This window comes from Numida meleagris, chromosome 1 (genome assembly GCF_002078875.1).
Source record: "Numida meleagris isolate 19003 breed g44 Domestic line chromosome 1, NumMel1.0, whole genome shotgun sequence".
NCBI lineage: Eukaryota > Metazoa > Chordata > Aves > Galliformes > Numididae > Numida > Numida meleagris.
The window spans coordinates 112,547,549-112,563,735 of NC_034409.1; the positions used below are offsets into that span (position 1 = coordinate 112,547,549).

The 16,187-nt window shown below is 36.5% G+C and overlaps 1 protein-coding gene across 14 annotated transcripts in view; it reads left to right on the forward strand.

The window, feature by feature from the left end:
* DMD (dystrophin) overlaps nt 1–16,187 on the forward strand; it is a 1,007,484-nt gene that overhangs the window by 96,835 nt on the left and 894,462 nt on the right. For all 14 annotated transcript variants that reach the window (XM_021408144.1, XM_021408061.1, XM_021408111.1 and 11 more), the window contains exon 2: nt 15,254–15,315. In XM_021408144.1, coding sequence (XP_021263819.1) covers nt 15,254–15,315 — 62 coding nt within the window. The remainder of the gene's footprint in view (nt 1–15,253; nt 15,316–16,187) is intronic.

The window sequence follows — 16,187 nt, forward strand, 5'->3', positions numbered from 1 at the left end:
CAAGCTTGTATTTTGCATAGTTTTACGTGGAAAAACCAATGATGACAGTGAAAAGTGCTTAAAGTATGCAAAGAGCTTTCAGCTAATAAAAATAACTAATTGCCAGTATCTTTCTCTGGCTAATTGTTCCCTATTTACAGTGAATCTGAAAATCTTAACTACTCATCTAATTGTCTAGAAAGATTTAAAAACTCTGTTTCAACTGTTTCATAACTTAATCTCACCACTTACAGAGAGACAATATTGTTGTAATTCCATTTAGTGTAATAACACTTCTAACTAAAAGCATAATTCCCTAATTGTTTCTTGACGATACTTTAAACATCATCATTCTTTTAAAATTTTGCATTCATATTGCTTCTGTAAACTGATCCTCCCCTTGCTAAAATGAATTGTTTTTTTAATATATTTGCTCTTAGCACTGTAAATAATTTTCTCATGACCACGTCAATCTTTATGGGGAAGAGGGAAATGATAATTAAATTCTTTCTATGTAATAAATTAGTAGGCAGGCTCACTTTGTTCAGTGCAGATGTTCAATTTGTGTTCTGGGCAATCCTTTATGATGTATAACACCTAACAGGAGGCAAATACCTATTTTTTTTTTTATGTATTACAGAATATTTGTATGCCCAATTATGACAAGCACAATTTAGAAGTTATCTGTTCCTTTTTCTTACATTTAAGTATTACATTTGTGTTTGTTTTGAACAGGAAAGGAAAAAGGAGCTTTTAGGCACAGTAGACTCGTTAGAATGTAGATTTATTAACTTAATATAGAAAGTTATATATTTCCAAAGTTCATTTTCCATCCTAGACTGAATTATGAATGGATGCAAAATGTTCAGACTTGAAGTACACTTCAGTTCCTTTCTTACTTGCAGAATAAAATAGAGATGGAGAAAAGTTAGTACTACTTGCATCCATAGAAACGTGACAGACGTGTCAATTTGGCCTCTGTAAGCTGTTTTTTATTAGAAATCTTCACCATGTCACTCATTGCGTTAGCTGACTGCAGCCTGATATTCTTCTACTTGCTCCATTATGAGAATAGCAGTATTTTTAATTTCCAAAAATAATATTTGGTTACAACTCCCTGAATTCTGCTGTGTTGTCAGTGGAGCCTGAATGTCACAGAAGCTTTTGGAATTTAACCTCCATGTGTCATTGTCATCAAGCTGATGATCCTGATGAAGAATGCCTGCCAATTAGAGTTGTAGAAATACCAAAATAACATAGACATTATTTGTGTGATTGCTAAATTAGTGGTTAGGCATTGCAATTATTAGTGGAATAGCCAGCTAGTTCCTCACTTCTTAAAATTCTCAAAAATGTACTGTTTTTTCTGGTTCTTTTTTTGGTCAAAGAACACTTCTTTTGTGAGTTGAGTAAAAGGATCTTAGTATTCAAAGAAGAGAAAATATAGAAATCAATTCCTGATATACTATGACTTGGCCTGAAGGTCTAGCAATGGTATGAAACAAGAATCCTTTATACTATAATACCTCTCAGCTTCTGGATGTCAGTTGTTAGTTCTGATGCTACGGATTTACAAAGAATAATTGTATTTAGATCCACGTGAACATCTTTCCACCGTTATTTTTTAAAATGGCCATCAGTCCTACACTCTTACCTGAGGATTTTGTTCAGGAGTTCATCAGTGCAAGTGTGAACCATGTGGGGAAAGTAGAACCAGATTCAAATTGTGAAAACCTAAAATAAAGAGCTTGCAAGGGAGGTTTATTATTAACAGATTAAAAGGGAGTTTTAAGAAGAAATAGGTATTAGATTCAGTATGGGTAAGACAAGGGGAAATAGGTTCTCTGATGGACACAGTGAACTGCTTTGGTGGATAGTGTGTAGTGCTGTCTGAACTTGCTCTCTTGTTAACTCCATTTTTGCATGGGTTAACTTCATTCAGGTTGATAACAGTTGTTTGGTATTATGGAATTGAACTGCTAGAGATTGGAAAATAATATAATAATTATAAATGTGAAGCATGTAATTCATATGGATTTCACTTTTAGTACTAAGTTTACTTTTAAATTATTCTGAAGTTTGTATTTATTTGATAGAGAGTTGAAGCTTTAGGTAATCTAGCAGCTAATGCATAACAGTCTTGGGCTTTTAGGTGAGATTTTATCAATACTTTCTGGAGATGAATACTCATTTCCTCTTCCAATGAGCTATCCATATATTTTCACATTTGCCTAACATGTATTTGTATTTCTATTGAAAATATGACTTCTGGCATATTCCTACTGAGAAGCTGCTGCATTAGAATGATCATTTTAAAAAGTTACTGAGTGGAATACAAATGCAGTTAGAAAGAATTAGATCCCTTGCTTATGCATGTAATTCGGGTTGATAATTCTGGTTGCTGTAAAACAAAAGCCTTGTCAAAGACTTTGTAGAAAATTAAATTATTTACTGTGTCTGTGCATTGTGTGGCACTCTCATCCCCATCTTGTTTTGTTGTGGTGTAATTAAATGCTCATTCTGGATCTTTCCAGAGGTATGAAAATTCCATAACAAAACCTGTGCTTTCTCTGTTTACTTTTTTGTTAATTATGTCATCCTATGCATGTTACAGATTGAGAGAGGAAAAAAAAAATAAATTGCAATTTATCTTGGAAAACATCTCCAGTGTAAGGAAACTGTTAGACTTCAGTACATTTACTCACTAAATCCTGACCTATGAGGGCTGCTCCAAAAGTAATGCCTTCTATTTTATTATATTGGCCCACAACGTTAGAGGTGGATGTTCAACCCTGTAGGGGTTGAACCTTCCCACCAGTATTCCATTTTGTTGCCGTGCAACAAATGGCAGTAGAGGGGCAGTCCAACACAATGGTCATCTGACATGGAAGTGTGCATGAAGCAAAGATGTGTCACTGAATTCCTCCATTTGGAAACAATGGCACCCACTGACATTTATTGACAGTTGAATGTTTATGGAGACCAAGAAGGGGATGTGAGCACAGTGAGGTGGCGGGTGGTACATTTCAGCAGCGGTAACAGTGACTGTGGGTCATCTCCACTGGCACAGATTTTGACAAGCATGTCATGCAGGCTCCTGTTCACTGCTGATGAAAATGCATAGTTTATGGTAGTGACTATGTTGAAAAATAGTGTTTTGTAGCTGAGAATTTGCTCTATCAAACAGTGCTATTGTGTTCTTTGTATATGTTGTAATATATATTTCAGTGGAAATATACGGAAGGCATTACTTTTAAAGTGATCTGCATATTTCCAAGTTTACTTGCGAAAAAATTGGGGCTGGTTTGGGTTTCTAGAGGTTGTCCGTCTTGAGGATGTTTTTTTCTTTCCCGTCATCTCTTTGCCGGATTTTGTGTTTTTTTGTGTGTGCAGCTCTGAATGTTTTCAGTTGGCCTTTTTAAGAGTCCTCTGAAGCAGAAACCAAACTTTAGTTCCAATAAGTATTCATTTCTATTTCTCTGTTAGGGTTGATGTGACCACAATGTCTATGTGGTCTGCCTGAGGTGCCTCTAGAAGGTATTAGACAATAAAATTATTGTTCCTTACTATTGCAAAAACATTGGAATAGAATAACAATATGCTTCTTGAACATAGTTCATGATGTTTCAAAATGTTATGCCTGCCTTGAGTTGTCTAGACTGGAAAAGAACAACTGTAAAAAGAATGACAAATAGATGTTTTTCTTCTTTTTCTGTACTGAATTGATATTAAGGCGATGCAACTCCTCTCTGTAAAGCTTTTGAGATGACACTGAATTGAAATCAAAATCAATATTTGTAATAGGTAACTTTCCTAGCATCAATACTATATTTCTTAATCTTCACTTAATGTTATAGATATGAAATCATTCACTGGGGGCAGTTCTGAACAGTGTATGAAATGAAAAGTCCTGATCAATGCATGCAGTACATTCAGGTGGCAAATGCTATAGATACATCTAAAATGTTCATTTCTGATTCAGCCTGAAAATTTTAGTTTCAACTGAGAGGGCATAATATCTGAATGAATTAAAATACATATATTGCTATTGCAAATGAGTTACTTCCTCTCACAATGCCTATTTAAGATGAAGTTCTCATCTTCAGTTAGACTTAATACTAAAGTACTGAGGTTTAACTGGTGCTTATTATTACATTAATGTCAGGTAGATGTGTTCAGGACAGGATTCCTTAGTACTTTCACTTCTTGTATCTATCGCATATTGCAGGCTGCATACTTCTAACTGCAAATCTTGACGCACAAGTATTAGACTAGAAACCAATTCCATGCACTGCATAACTTTGATAGACACAGTGCATTAACTAAAGAGCTTCTCTTGTTTACAGTGATGTAATTTCTACAGCTGATAATGCCTGTTCCATGTAATGGTAACTTTTTTTGTCACTGAAATCTGAGGAAGAAATGATTGAACTACTGTTGGTCTGGACATTTGGCTGATTTTTAACTTTAATACTTTGTATCTTAAAAATAGTGAGAAGTACATTTTCTCTGTAATGGTGGCCACCATGTTCCTGATGAAGAGTAAAACTGATTTCTATATTGTGTTCTCTTTTTTCAATATATTCTTAACAAAAAGAGAGGGGGAAAAAACACCACACCAAACACGTGTAATTCTTCCATTTTGAATGATTTTTCATCATCTTAGGGGCTGAACAATCACTTCCTAAATAAATCTGTTAAATAAAAAATGAGAAGCTTCAAAAGGATAAAGGAGGAAGAACTTATTACAGTCTGTAGATGGTATTATGGCTGTTTGTAAAGAGTTGCATGTGAGCTTTGTAGAAATTCAGTGACTTTCAAGGATGCTTGATATAGTAGGGAGTGTTTGGAGAGTGCAATTAATCTGAGATTTCTATCAAGTGCTGATATTTAGACTTCTATCTAATCTGTACTATCCTTCATCTCTGTGAAATAATAGCAGTTTTCCCAAATGTGGGGCAGTATGAGACAAGCATATTTAGTATACCAGTATATTATATGCAATTATGTACTTCCAAAAATCTAAGCTTCTTTACAGTCACTTGTACAATTGAGCCATAAGAAGTAGTATAATGTAGCTGTGAAATTAGAAGAGTTCTAGAGGAACTAAAGTCTACTATTAAGTTGGGGTGTTTGTTGTTGTTTATGTTGGGTTTGTTTTGTTTTATTCTCCAGTTGATTGATATCATTAGGGGTTTCTGGAATGCTTTATCTTATTCTTTGAACATCCTTTATTTTCTCCTTAGAGAGGGGTATTTTTGTGCATAGTGAGAGGCAGCTAAGAGACCTAACAACATATGATCTGTAATAGTTTATTGTGAATAAAATAAATTACAGCTTCAATTTGGACACATTCATCGTTACTATGCCTACTTCAAATAATGTTAAAACAGGAGAGGAAGGCACTGACCACTAACCTTTAATTTGTATAGCTGTCCTAAGAAGCATATTTTCTTTCAAAGTTTTACAAATTTTTTATAGTAAGGTGAAGGCCAACTGAGAGTAGTAAGTGTTATCAGTTTTTCTTCACTTTAAGAAAAGGTGTGTGTATTGTAAACACGTGCATATTAACACTTCAGACTCCTTAATAACAAACTTCTCTGATACATGTCTTAGTGGCAGCCTGCACTAATTGATTCAGACACTAATTGGCTCGGATGAAAGAAAGTAGACAGCAGTCACTCAAGCAGACTACATAGCCTGTTCTCTAATTGCTTTTGACAGATAAACAAAAAAAGAAACTTGAAATATTACAGACTAATGTTAGCCACCGCTGTGTACTTAGTGGAGTTATTTGTAATGAATATTTTAATACTCACTGAAACAAATGTTGGTCTGCAGGTGTCATTAACTTGTCTTCTTTTGTCTCTGTTCTGCATGTATATGACATGAATTTTGACAGCTTGTGACCGTGTAAAGCATGCTTGATTTATTTATTTATTTTTTTAGAAGCTAATCAGAAACTCTGTGAGAAAATACTTAAAAATTCAAGAGCTTCTAAGCTTTGCAACTATGTATCACTAGGTGGCATTTACTGAAAGCAGTACAGCAGAATATTTCTTTACATCAGTGAAACACTAGATTCTACTGTCATATTTCAGACTCTGATAACCACTTTTAAATCCTGATGCTTCCTTCATCTTCATTTGTTATGAGTTGACAGACTGTCATTCAGAAAGTTTGTGGACTCTTACTTTCCCATTTTGAGATATGCTGCTTTGACTTGATTTTGAAAAAATCTTACTATCCTTGGTGCTACCCTTGATGCCTTGTCCTTCAATGTCTGCATTCAAAAATAAGTGGGAACATCGAATATAAAATCATTCTAAGAGTGCTCATTTATGCAGTGTTTTTTGAACAAAACAAAAAAAACCATATTTTTCCTGAACACTGTGAATATGAAAACTGTGGGTAATTTTAGCTCATTACATAACCTTGACTACAACTACTTCTGTTATAATAATACGCCCACACAGTGGCTCTGTCAGTTCGCTCTGAGGTTGCATGCTGATCAGCTGAATGGTGATCTGCCCTCGCAAGCTTACCACAAATAAAAACAAGAATTAAAAAAAGGGGGGGAAAAAAAAAAAGCAGAAGAAACTTACAGTTTGTGTGTCCTAGCAAGCAGACCTCACTGCTTGCCACAGCCCCATTATTGTAGTTTTCAGGCTCATGTTTTCTGTAACATTTTGCCTGGTTAAAAAGCATGAAGGCTAGAGCTGTTTGCAGTTTTTGAATAATATGTTTCTTAGTTGGTGCTATTTTTTTGTGACATTGTTGAAATACACAGTCTGCCAATGCTGCTGTTTTCTCATATGTAACTTTTCACACATCTCTGACAAATATTTATAGTTTGGGGTTAGCTGAGAGCAGGCCTGGTGCTAGTAGCAGTGTTGAGGGAACCTGTTTTCACTCTGAATTAGTTTCAGCAATTCTCAAATCATTGATACCGAGGAGCAGTAACATTTGTGTTGTCACTAAATGTGCAATGTACACAAAACAAATTTATTCAGCATTAACTGGTAAGAATTTTAGGGTGCCAGCTGCATGTGAGGGCTCCCATAGCATCTGCTCTGTGCCATGCAGCTTGACTGGGTCTGTCAAGCCCTGCTGACTGGATAGGTGTTACTCCACAGGAGCGACCTGTGAAAATAGGCCTGTGCTCTGAGGAGGAAAAGAAATGCCTGATACTGATTTGTTCCTTCTTTCTTTTGCTAACAGAAAGGGGGGAGGGGGAAGAGTTTTAAAAAAAAATAAGAACAGCTGAAACCAAAACTAATACATTCAAGACTAATTTAATCTGTCTGTCATGTCTAGTCACTCCTTTGCATGCATAAAACCTGTTGTCTTCAGAAGTCCATTGGATCCACCCTTTTGTCTAAGTCAGACCAACAGCCAGAGCTACACTGAGCAGCAGTGGCTGCTTTCTTCCTGCACAATGCCTGCAGGCCTCATGCATCCTCTGCTGCCTCTGGGGGATGAGGACCTGTGGTGAAAATTGCAGCTTGTGTCTGATGTCTCAGAGAGATTTTAGGTGTAACAGTAGTAGTAAATCTATGTGGAGAACAGTGCAACTGCCTAGGTTCATTGATAAAGATGTTGAAGAGCACTTTCAAATAGCACATGCTTCTATGGATAAGTTATTAGGCTTAGTTTTGATTTAGCAATATATGATATTGAAAAAGAGGATACTGCTTATACAAAGCTGAATATTCAAATGAATAATTACATATTTACACATAAATAGAATTTTTCATAAGATAAATCCCTTCCCTACTGAGCACCATCTAGCCTCTCAGGTAGAGAGGTGTAAGGGAACTGTTATGTCATGGCCTGAATTGATGATTGAACACCTGTTGGAGAGGATGGCTGGCTCAGGAAGCACAGGTGCAAGCAATTCACCTGTGCTTCCCACATGACCTTGGGCTCATCTAAGGGCTAGCCTTTGTAAGGAGAACCTCTCCTGGATGAAGGCCACCTCCTGAGAAGGAGTGTTCTATAGCCAGAGATCTTATCACCAGTCAGGGGAGTCTTCCTATGTATGATTATTGATATTCCTAATGATGCTTTGCCTGGTATTGCAAAGAACTTAACAGGTGAAATTTCACTGCTTCCAAGGTCTAACAAAAGGGATAGTTTTGTTCTTCAATTTTGAGAAATGATGGATCTTCTACAGAGAATTCAGATGTATTGAGTGATTTTTTCCTTCCATAAAAATTTCCTGGATCTAAAATATCACTGGTTAGAAAAGAATAAATGGAAGCCAACAAGGGGAACCAGCAAAGCCTGCATTTGCAAGGCTATCTGTAACTAGGAGACTACAGTATTTTTGGTGGAGTGTGGTTCAAAACTGGTTAATGTCCTTATTATGAGAGCCTGAGACAAAGCTGGATTGCCAGCATTTGAGGCTGGTGTCCTGACAGGCAGCATGCTGCTAGAAGCAGTGGGAGAGGAAATGAGCTGTCCTTCCCTTCTCATGCTCTTGCACTGCTGATGACAAGATCTAAAATCAGAGCCCTCTTCCAGAAAGTATTTTTCTCCTATGCAAAATAAGAAAGAAGCATTTGAAAGGTTTTGGGGTGTAGAGGTGGAGAAGTGTTTTATTTTTAACCTGTTTACATTACTTTTTTTTTGCAGCCTGTGCAGTTAAGTTATTAGGTACTCCATATAGCAGTCAGCTAGCCAATAAGAGTGCAACCAGCCCATGGAGTCATTCGGAAAGGTTACTGCTTGTGATTGTGATTCTGCTCCTTCCTTCTGGTCCAAATGCACAGTACAGATAGAGTGAGGTACACTCAGTTCCTAAAGCATGTTTGTGTGTGGTAGACTAGAGGAGGACCAGGCCCACTGCTGGGAGTTCTGTTACCACCACTGTATGAATCTGAGTTGAATGCCCGTGCTGTGTTTACTTACAATGTTCTGGAAATGTGAACTGAAATTCCATGAGGTTTTTTTTTTATTATTATTTGCTTGTTAGTTTTGAACTCCACTGGAACTATACTTCAGCTTTTGTCCTGAGAGTTGCACCTGCTGCAATTTATTTGAGAGAGGACTAAGAAATGGTGTGAGGCATTTTTAATTTTTTTAACAAACATGCAGCAAATTACATGAATTTGTTTAAACCTAGATTTATATGTACATTTCACAGCTACCCATTATTGTTTTAATGTTCGTATGCAGCCTGTTTGCATCATCCTGATATTTTTGGATTCTAGTCAAATTTTTTTTTCCTCTTTTTCTAAGTGGTTAATGGCCTGGGGAGGCAGATCATGCTGGACTGCTTTGCTGCATATGCTTAGGCGATGCTTTTGTGCAAATCTACAGCTTCCCCTTATCTGAACTTTCAGCTGTAGGGCCAGTGTTGTGTGCTAGCAGTATCACAGCCAATGCCTTTTGCGTTTCTCACTCTGGAAAGGGCTTGTCACCTTTACCCATCCTACCCTTGTTTCTTCTTTCGCATACTTTGTTTTCCCTTTCTTCTCCCAAACGCAGGAAGATGATGTCTCCCGGTGCCTCCATCTTCCTATTTGTCTTCCACCCCAGTCCACTCCTTTCTCGTCTTCTGTCATTGTTTTCTTTCCTTCTCTTCCCTACCACAATGCCTCTCGCTCTGTTATGCTCTCTGTTCTTTCTCATTCCTGCTCTTTTTCTACACTCTTACTTCTGTACCAGTCCTGAAAAGCATTCTACAATTTTCCCTCAATAACTATTGAGGGAAACTTAGGTCAGAAGAACAAGAACCTTTTAGCAACAGCTGTAATGCCTTTAAGAATGAAAAAGAGGGGAAAAATCAAGAAGCTTTTTTTTTTCTTAAGCATTTTTCATGAGAGAACAGTTCCAGCTAACATAATAAAATGAGAAACATAAGGAGCTTTCTCCGTCTGGAATTCAGTCTGAGCCTGTAGCGTCAGTAGAAATCCAGTTGGTTTGATTGTAGAGCTGTTCTCCCTTCTGTCTCACACGCAGCAAATGCAATGCCACCTGTGAACTCCTGTACCTCAGGAAGCAGAAGGGGAGAGCAGACTTGAGGTTAAATGTTTTGGTGTAGTAATACTTCAGCTCCTTTCCTAAATTTGCCTTGGATCTTTACCAAATGTCCTCAAATGTTACACAATTTTGGAAGGATTGAGTTGTACTTTTTTTTTTTATAGTATTAATGAGGATTTTCTGGATGCTGAAGTCTACCATTTTTGCTGAGATTTTGAGTAAGTTCATTAGTGTTTTGAGAACCCTCAGATGGTCTGATTGTGGTGATTTGACTCAGGCTCCACAGTAAAATCTCAGGGGTAGCATAAGGAAGAGGGAGCTTTAACAGTATTCAGATAAAGTTAACACACTTCTCATCAGTATATCTATGACAGGTGGACAATGAATTGCACGTTCCATATTGCCTTACATAAGCAATAGACTTAAAATTATTGGCTGCCTGTGAAAGCAGTCTATTGTATTTCCTGTCAGCTTGTGAATGTCTTGGATGACCTGAATGACTAAAAATCAAAGCTAGGCCACTCAAGTAGCGTTCAGTCATTGTACTGCATTGATTTCTTCTTTCCTCCTCAGAAGCAAGAATGCTAAAGGAACAGTTCTCAGCAGTTGTAGCTACTGGCCAGAGTATTGTAACAATGTGCTGGAAATCTCTAACAATAGTGAATCAATGGAGCTGGAGTATCAATGATGTGACTGTGGCCTCTTTTGTTCCCAGTGCTCCTATCATTGCTGGTATTCACTCCCACTCACTGAAACAAATCCTGGACTTCTCTAAATCGACATTGTTTGGGTGCTAGAAAATATTAATTTTGGTGGTTTTACTTTCTAAAGAGTAGTGTTCAGATGAACATGCAGTTGCCACTAATGAAGGAACTGTCACCTGCATTAATACCATTGTTTAACAGTTTTCAGCTGATGTATGGGAAAAATCCTTTTCCCTTTTCCATTTTCTTTTTTCATCTTACTCATTTTTCCTGGTAGTCAAACATAATTACTTGATTATTGTTTAACACAGCTCAAAACAACAATGATTAAGAGAATTAGAAGTCTCCTCTTTCCCTTTTTGTTTTCCAACCTGTGATGGAGCTACTTGCTGAAGACAACATGAAATCTTTTGTCACAAAAGATAGATTCCTTTCATTGTCTTCAGTTATTTGAATATGCCATTCATTTTTATGTAATCTCTTTATCATTACATTAAAGAAAATGATTCTTTGCTATTTTCAAATTAGAATTTTAAATCTGAAGATACAGCTCATTTCAGATATTCCTGAGGTGCCAGCTCACTTTTCTTCAAAGTCTTGTAACTTTGAAAAATGGATCATGCAAATGGGTTGTGCTTACTTTTGAGGAGCAGTTTGTAAGCCACTTGCATCAGAACCACCCATCTGTATCTGTGAAAGGCAGAATGCAGATGGTAGAAAAGACAAGGCCTTGATGTTGTAGTGTGTAACAGGAGAGGCTGTGGAGACTCCATCCTTGGAGATACTCAAAAACTGATTCAAGTAGCCCTGGGCAGCCTGCTGCAGGGGGCCCTGCCTGATCAAGAGGTTGGACCAGACAACCTCCAGACGTTCCTTCCAGCCTCAACCATTCTGTTGAAACTGCTGTTTATTCGTTGTCTCAAGAGTAAGAGAGACTGAAGATTCTCCAACAATATAAGAATGGATGTGCCAAATAGTGGGAGACTCTTTTCCTGTTCTCCAGCTTTTCCATGGGAAAATGGCTTATGTAACTACATCATTCAACTTTTATGTTATATATATTGTATGTGTTGTCAGTGTAGTCCATATAAAATCCTCTTGGTATTTGTCAGCCCACATTATTAAAAGCTTGGATTTTGTATTAATACTGCTGTTTGCTTTTTTTTTGTCTTTGTAGTATACCAGATTATTATTTTTCCCATTGCCATTTTTTACTTAATATGTTAGGTGGTATTTGAGGTGAGACTGTTTTGTAAAGAACAAGGAATGACAACATAATGCTTGCTTTTTTGGTTGAAAATAAAAGGAAATCTCATTTGAACAGTGGTTTGCAAACATGAAATACTTTATTAAGTAACTAAAAAAGTTGTCTGGTATCCGCTGACCATTAACAATAGCATTTTGTTCTGTTGAATCCTGATTGCATGTTGCTAAGCATTCTTCAGTGTACCACTTGTCACCTGATTAAGTCTTAGAAATGGCCTTTGTGAGATTATTAGCTCCATCAATACTGTGCTTTCTTTCCTAGTCATAATTTTTTGTGAACTCTAGCCTGGAATAATACTTTTAAAGTCAAATGTGTAGTTAGCTAATTCAAGAGGTTTGTAGTCACAGATACAAAGCTGGATGCTCATACTACCAGAAATGCATCAGAACTGTAAGATCCATTTCTGAATGTGTTCTAGTTAAAACAAGTTCTGTGCAGAAGTAAAAGATGCTGTAGCACATGAAAAACAGATAATTCTTATAGGTCAGTATCTTTTTTTCTGACACTATGGAGGGCCTTCTACAGATCTCAGTGTGTTTGTTATCTTAGATGGTAACATTCAGAAAGGAGGTTAAGTCTGTTGTCAGCCAAGGCCCAGCATTTTGAGGAAAACATATTTTTGCTGTGGTAAATGATAGCAGTGTTACTGCAGTAAGAGTATTCAGGATCCACACAGTGTTTCGAGTTTACCTGAAGAGAGACAGTATGCTATTCTGTAATTCTTCCACCTTGAAATAAAAGAAGTAAACATACTATATCATTGCTGGGCAGTTGAAAGAATTACCTGCCTGGACTCTTGATTATTTATTTTATTTTTTTTTTTTTTCGGAGGGGAGGAAACCAAAGTCTTCCTTATTGTAGGGAAATCATGCAGGACACTAAAATAAGATCACCTCTTTTTTAGACTAGGAGGCTGTTACTATCAGATTGGTGTGTTATGTAAACTTGGCAGTGCAAGCATGTAGAGGTGCTTGCAGAAATGCTTGAAGTTACCTCTATCTAAAAATAACAGCAATGGAAGAGATTTGTGTTTGCAAAGGTAGCAGAGAATTGCCTGAACTTTTTCAAAGTTTCAAATATTCTAATTTTAGGTGTAACTCTTTCCTCAGGAGATCCTTTCTTATTAGTTCAGTGAACATGAATTAATTGGTGATTAGGAGTTCAGTCTCTGGCATAGATCCTTTTGGAAAAGTCATTTTAAAAAAACAAACTCACACTGTTACTGAATATGCTATACAGTAGCTTGGGGTGGGAAAGAAAAAGGTTGGTCACAAAAAGGCATGCTGGCATTTTTGCCTCTCCTTTTCTCTGTTAATTCCACATATTCTTCTTCTACCTCCTTTTATGGTCTCATTTGGTGTTTTTATTGGAGATTATTAAACAGAAATAGCTATTTCTATGTCATACTTTATATGAAGTTGTTGAAGAAGTCTGTATACAACATCAGATTGAGTATGTATATTTAAGCAATAAAATGGTGAAAAAATTATTTCTCCCATCTTCTAGCATGTGACTGGAAGAAGTCAAAACCTGTTTTATAAGCATTTTACTTGAAAAGTGGTGTTTGCAAGGAAAAAAGAAATTAACAGCTTTAGCATTATTAATTACCAAAAGCATTGGATCTCCTTCACGTTTTGATGCTTCCCGATGAAGCAAGCAGCATTATTAGGGATAGACAGCAATAGCACCCTAGAAAGTTCATTGTAGCCAATGCTCAGGTATTAGTGACAGAATGTGCGTAATGCCCAGCTTTTATGAATGTTTCTCGTAGTATTATAGCATTGTAAATCTTTTTACTCCTAAACCTTGGCTAGCAATTAGAATCTGCTCCATCCAGTATGAAGACTTTCATAATGAAATAGCAGCCGTAGTATTATTTTCCTCATGAGTGTATTGAATTGTTGAGAAAGGAAAGCATTCTTGAAAAAGACACTTTTAAAGTCTGCTATTGAGGTGAATTTTTAAGAACAAAAGATGTATTCGTCTTGACTTGTCTCCTTGGAGGAGTGGAAGGAGGGAAAGCAAAGTGCATTATTAATGCTGTGCATTTCTCATGTGGCTTGTCCATACCAGTCTTTCAAATTCATCTGAATCCATTAATGTTATTAATTGCTGAACATCTCATATGGGAGTTGAATATCCCTCTTTGTTTAAGAAGTGTAGAGAATTTTACTGTAAACCAAAAGACAGATAGCTCTGAGTGAGCTTTGTTTTAGTATTAGCATTCTGCTGCCTTTTTTACAGTATGCCCTTTACTTCTAGTTTGTTTTGACATTGTCATCCAAAGAGGTCTGCCTTTTAGTTTTATTCCATAGATGTTGTCTAATAGATGTTTCTGAGCAATTGCTTATTAGGTTATATGATTAAAGCATCATTCTTTCTCTACATAAAATACATCTGAATTTTATCTCTGTGTGTCTAGTCCCATTCTGTATCTGTACTCATGTTTTAGATACCAATAGAATCTAGGTCTGAGATACTCATCTCCTGCTACATATTTTTTCAAATTAAAGAACTGAGAAGAAACTTCCTGCATGGCTGAACAAATGTGTGCTTGGTTGTTTTTTTTCTTCTTCCACTTGAGAGAAAATATTTAACAAATCATAATAGGCAAATAACCTATTTAAAAAAAAATAGTTAAGAGATGCCATGAGCTGCCACTGGAGACATGTCATTGTGGTCCAAAATGCTCCACAAACAAATCTGAAGATGTGCATAGAAACTTGCTATTTTAAGTATTTTTTGTAAAGTGCAGTAGAACAGTTTCCTGTTACTGTAATCACTGTGTGTGTTTTATTATTATTCTAGATATCCTGTTCAAATAGCTTGCATTGAAGAGACCTTAAGGTCCAGCCCCCCGCCAGCTCAGGCTGCCCAGGGCCCCATCCAACCTGGCCTTGAGCGCCTCCAGGGATGGGGCACCACAGCTTCTCTGGGCAGCCTGTGCCAAGGCATCACCACCCTCTGAGTAAAGAATTTCCTTCTAATATCTAACCTAAATCTTCCCTCTTTTTGGTTTAAAAGCAACATGTACAGTCCTAACTGCAGCATGTTACCTCTCAGCGAAGAAGGATGCTACCAAATGGATGAGATGAGCCAGGGATATAGACCTTAGAACCAAGCAATGACTATAAAGGGACCTGTAGTCTTTTAAATATATGTAATTCTAAGGGACAGAATACATCCAAACAGGTGCCTTAAATGAGTTTGAATTATTTTTAGTAGCTTTATTACAAACCAAGACTGAAGCTTTAATCAATAATATTAAAATATTTTGGTGAACCACTCTAATATGTGCTTTACTTTTCTCTGACAGATGAACGGGAAGATGTTCAAAAGAAAACATTCACAAAATGGATAAATGCACAGTTTGCTAAGGTAATTTTTTTATTATTATTTATAAATCAAAATATGTTTCATATATTTTTTTAAAAAAATATTCCTCTACTGAGTCTTATTTTTTCAAGATAACAGTGATAAGTTTCAGCTATTGCTGAATACAGCTGGCTGATTTGCTTAGAAAAATATTCAAGTTCTGTTCCCCATTATTTTCATAGGAATTGAAGTGCAAGATGGTATCCTCTGCTCAAACAACTCTCTGCATAGGTTTATTTTGCCTTTTCTCAAACCTCAAACTAGTTACACTGCTACATTACTTTTTGTTGGACTCTGCTATTATGTTCTTAATGTACTGAGGAGTTTCTTCGGTTGGGCCTGTCTCTTCTTGTCTCTAGTTGCAAATACAAATTTAACAAAACCAGATGAGTTGAAAAGGAGCAAGGTCAAAGAAAAGAGGTGTAATCAAGTCAGCAAATGATTGAAGCCAATTATATTGCTTTGAAGTAGTTATCTTTGCAAGCTCTTCGAGAATGGTAAAGATCTGGGGGAGGGAGGGGGGAAGAAAAAAATAACTAACTTATAGAAGAAGCTGTCTCTCCCCTTGGCAGTTTTATCTTTAATACTCAGTAAAAGCTGAGCTGAAGCTATTAATTTGAATTATTATTATTTTTTTTTAAGTTTCTGGCAGATAATTACCAAATTGTATTTGCCAGTAATACAATAAATCAACCTCATAACCTGTAATTTTATCTGCTAGGTAACAATTGGAAATAGAGAATAATGAATTAGTAACTGTGGTATATTTTGTGTTTAGTCTAGCTTTTTATTAGGTCCCACCTGATTGTTCTCATTAAAAATGAGAATAATCTGGAAATAACCACTATGATTTTGAAAACACGCTAGCAGTGGAA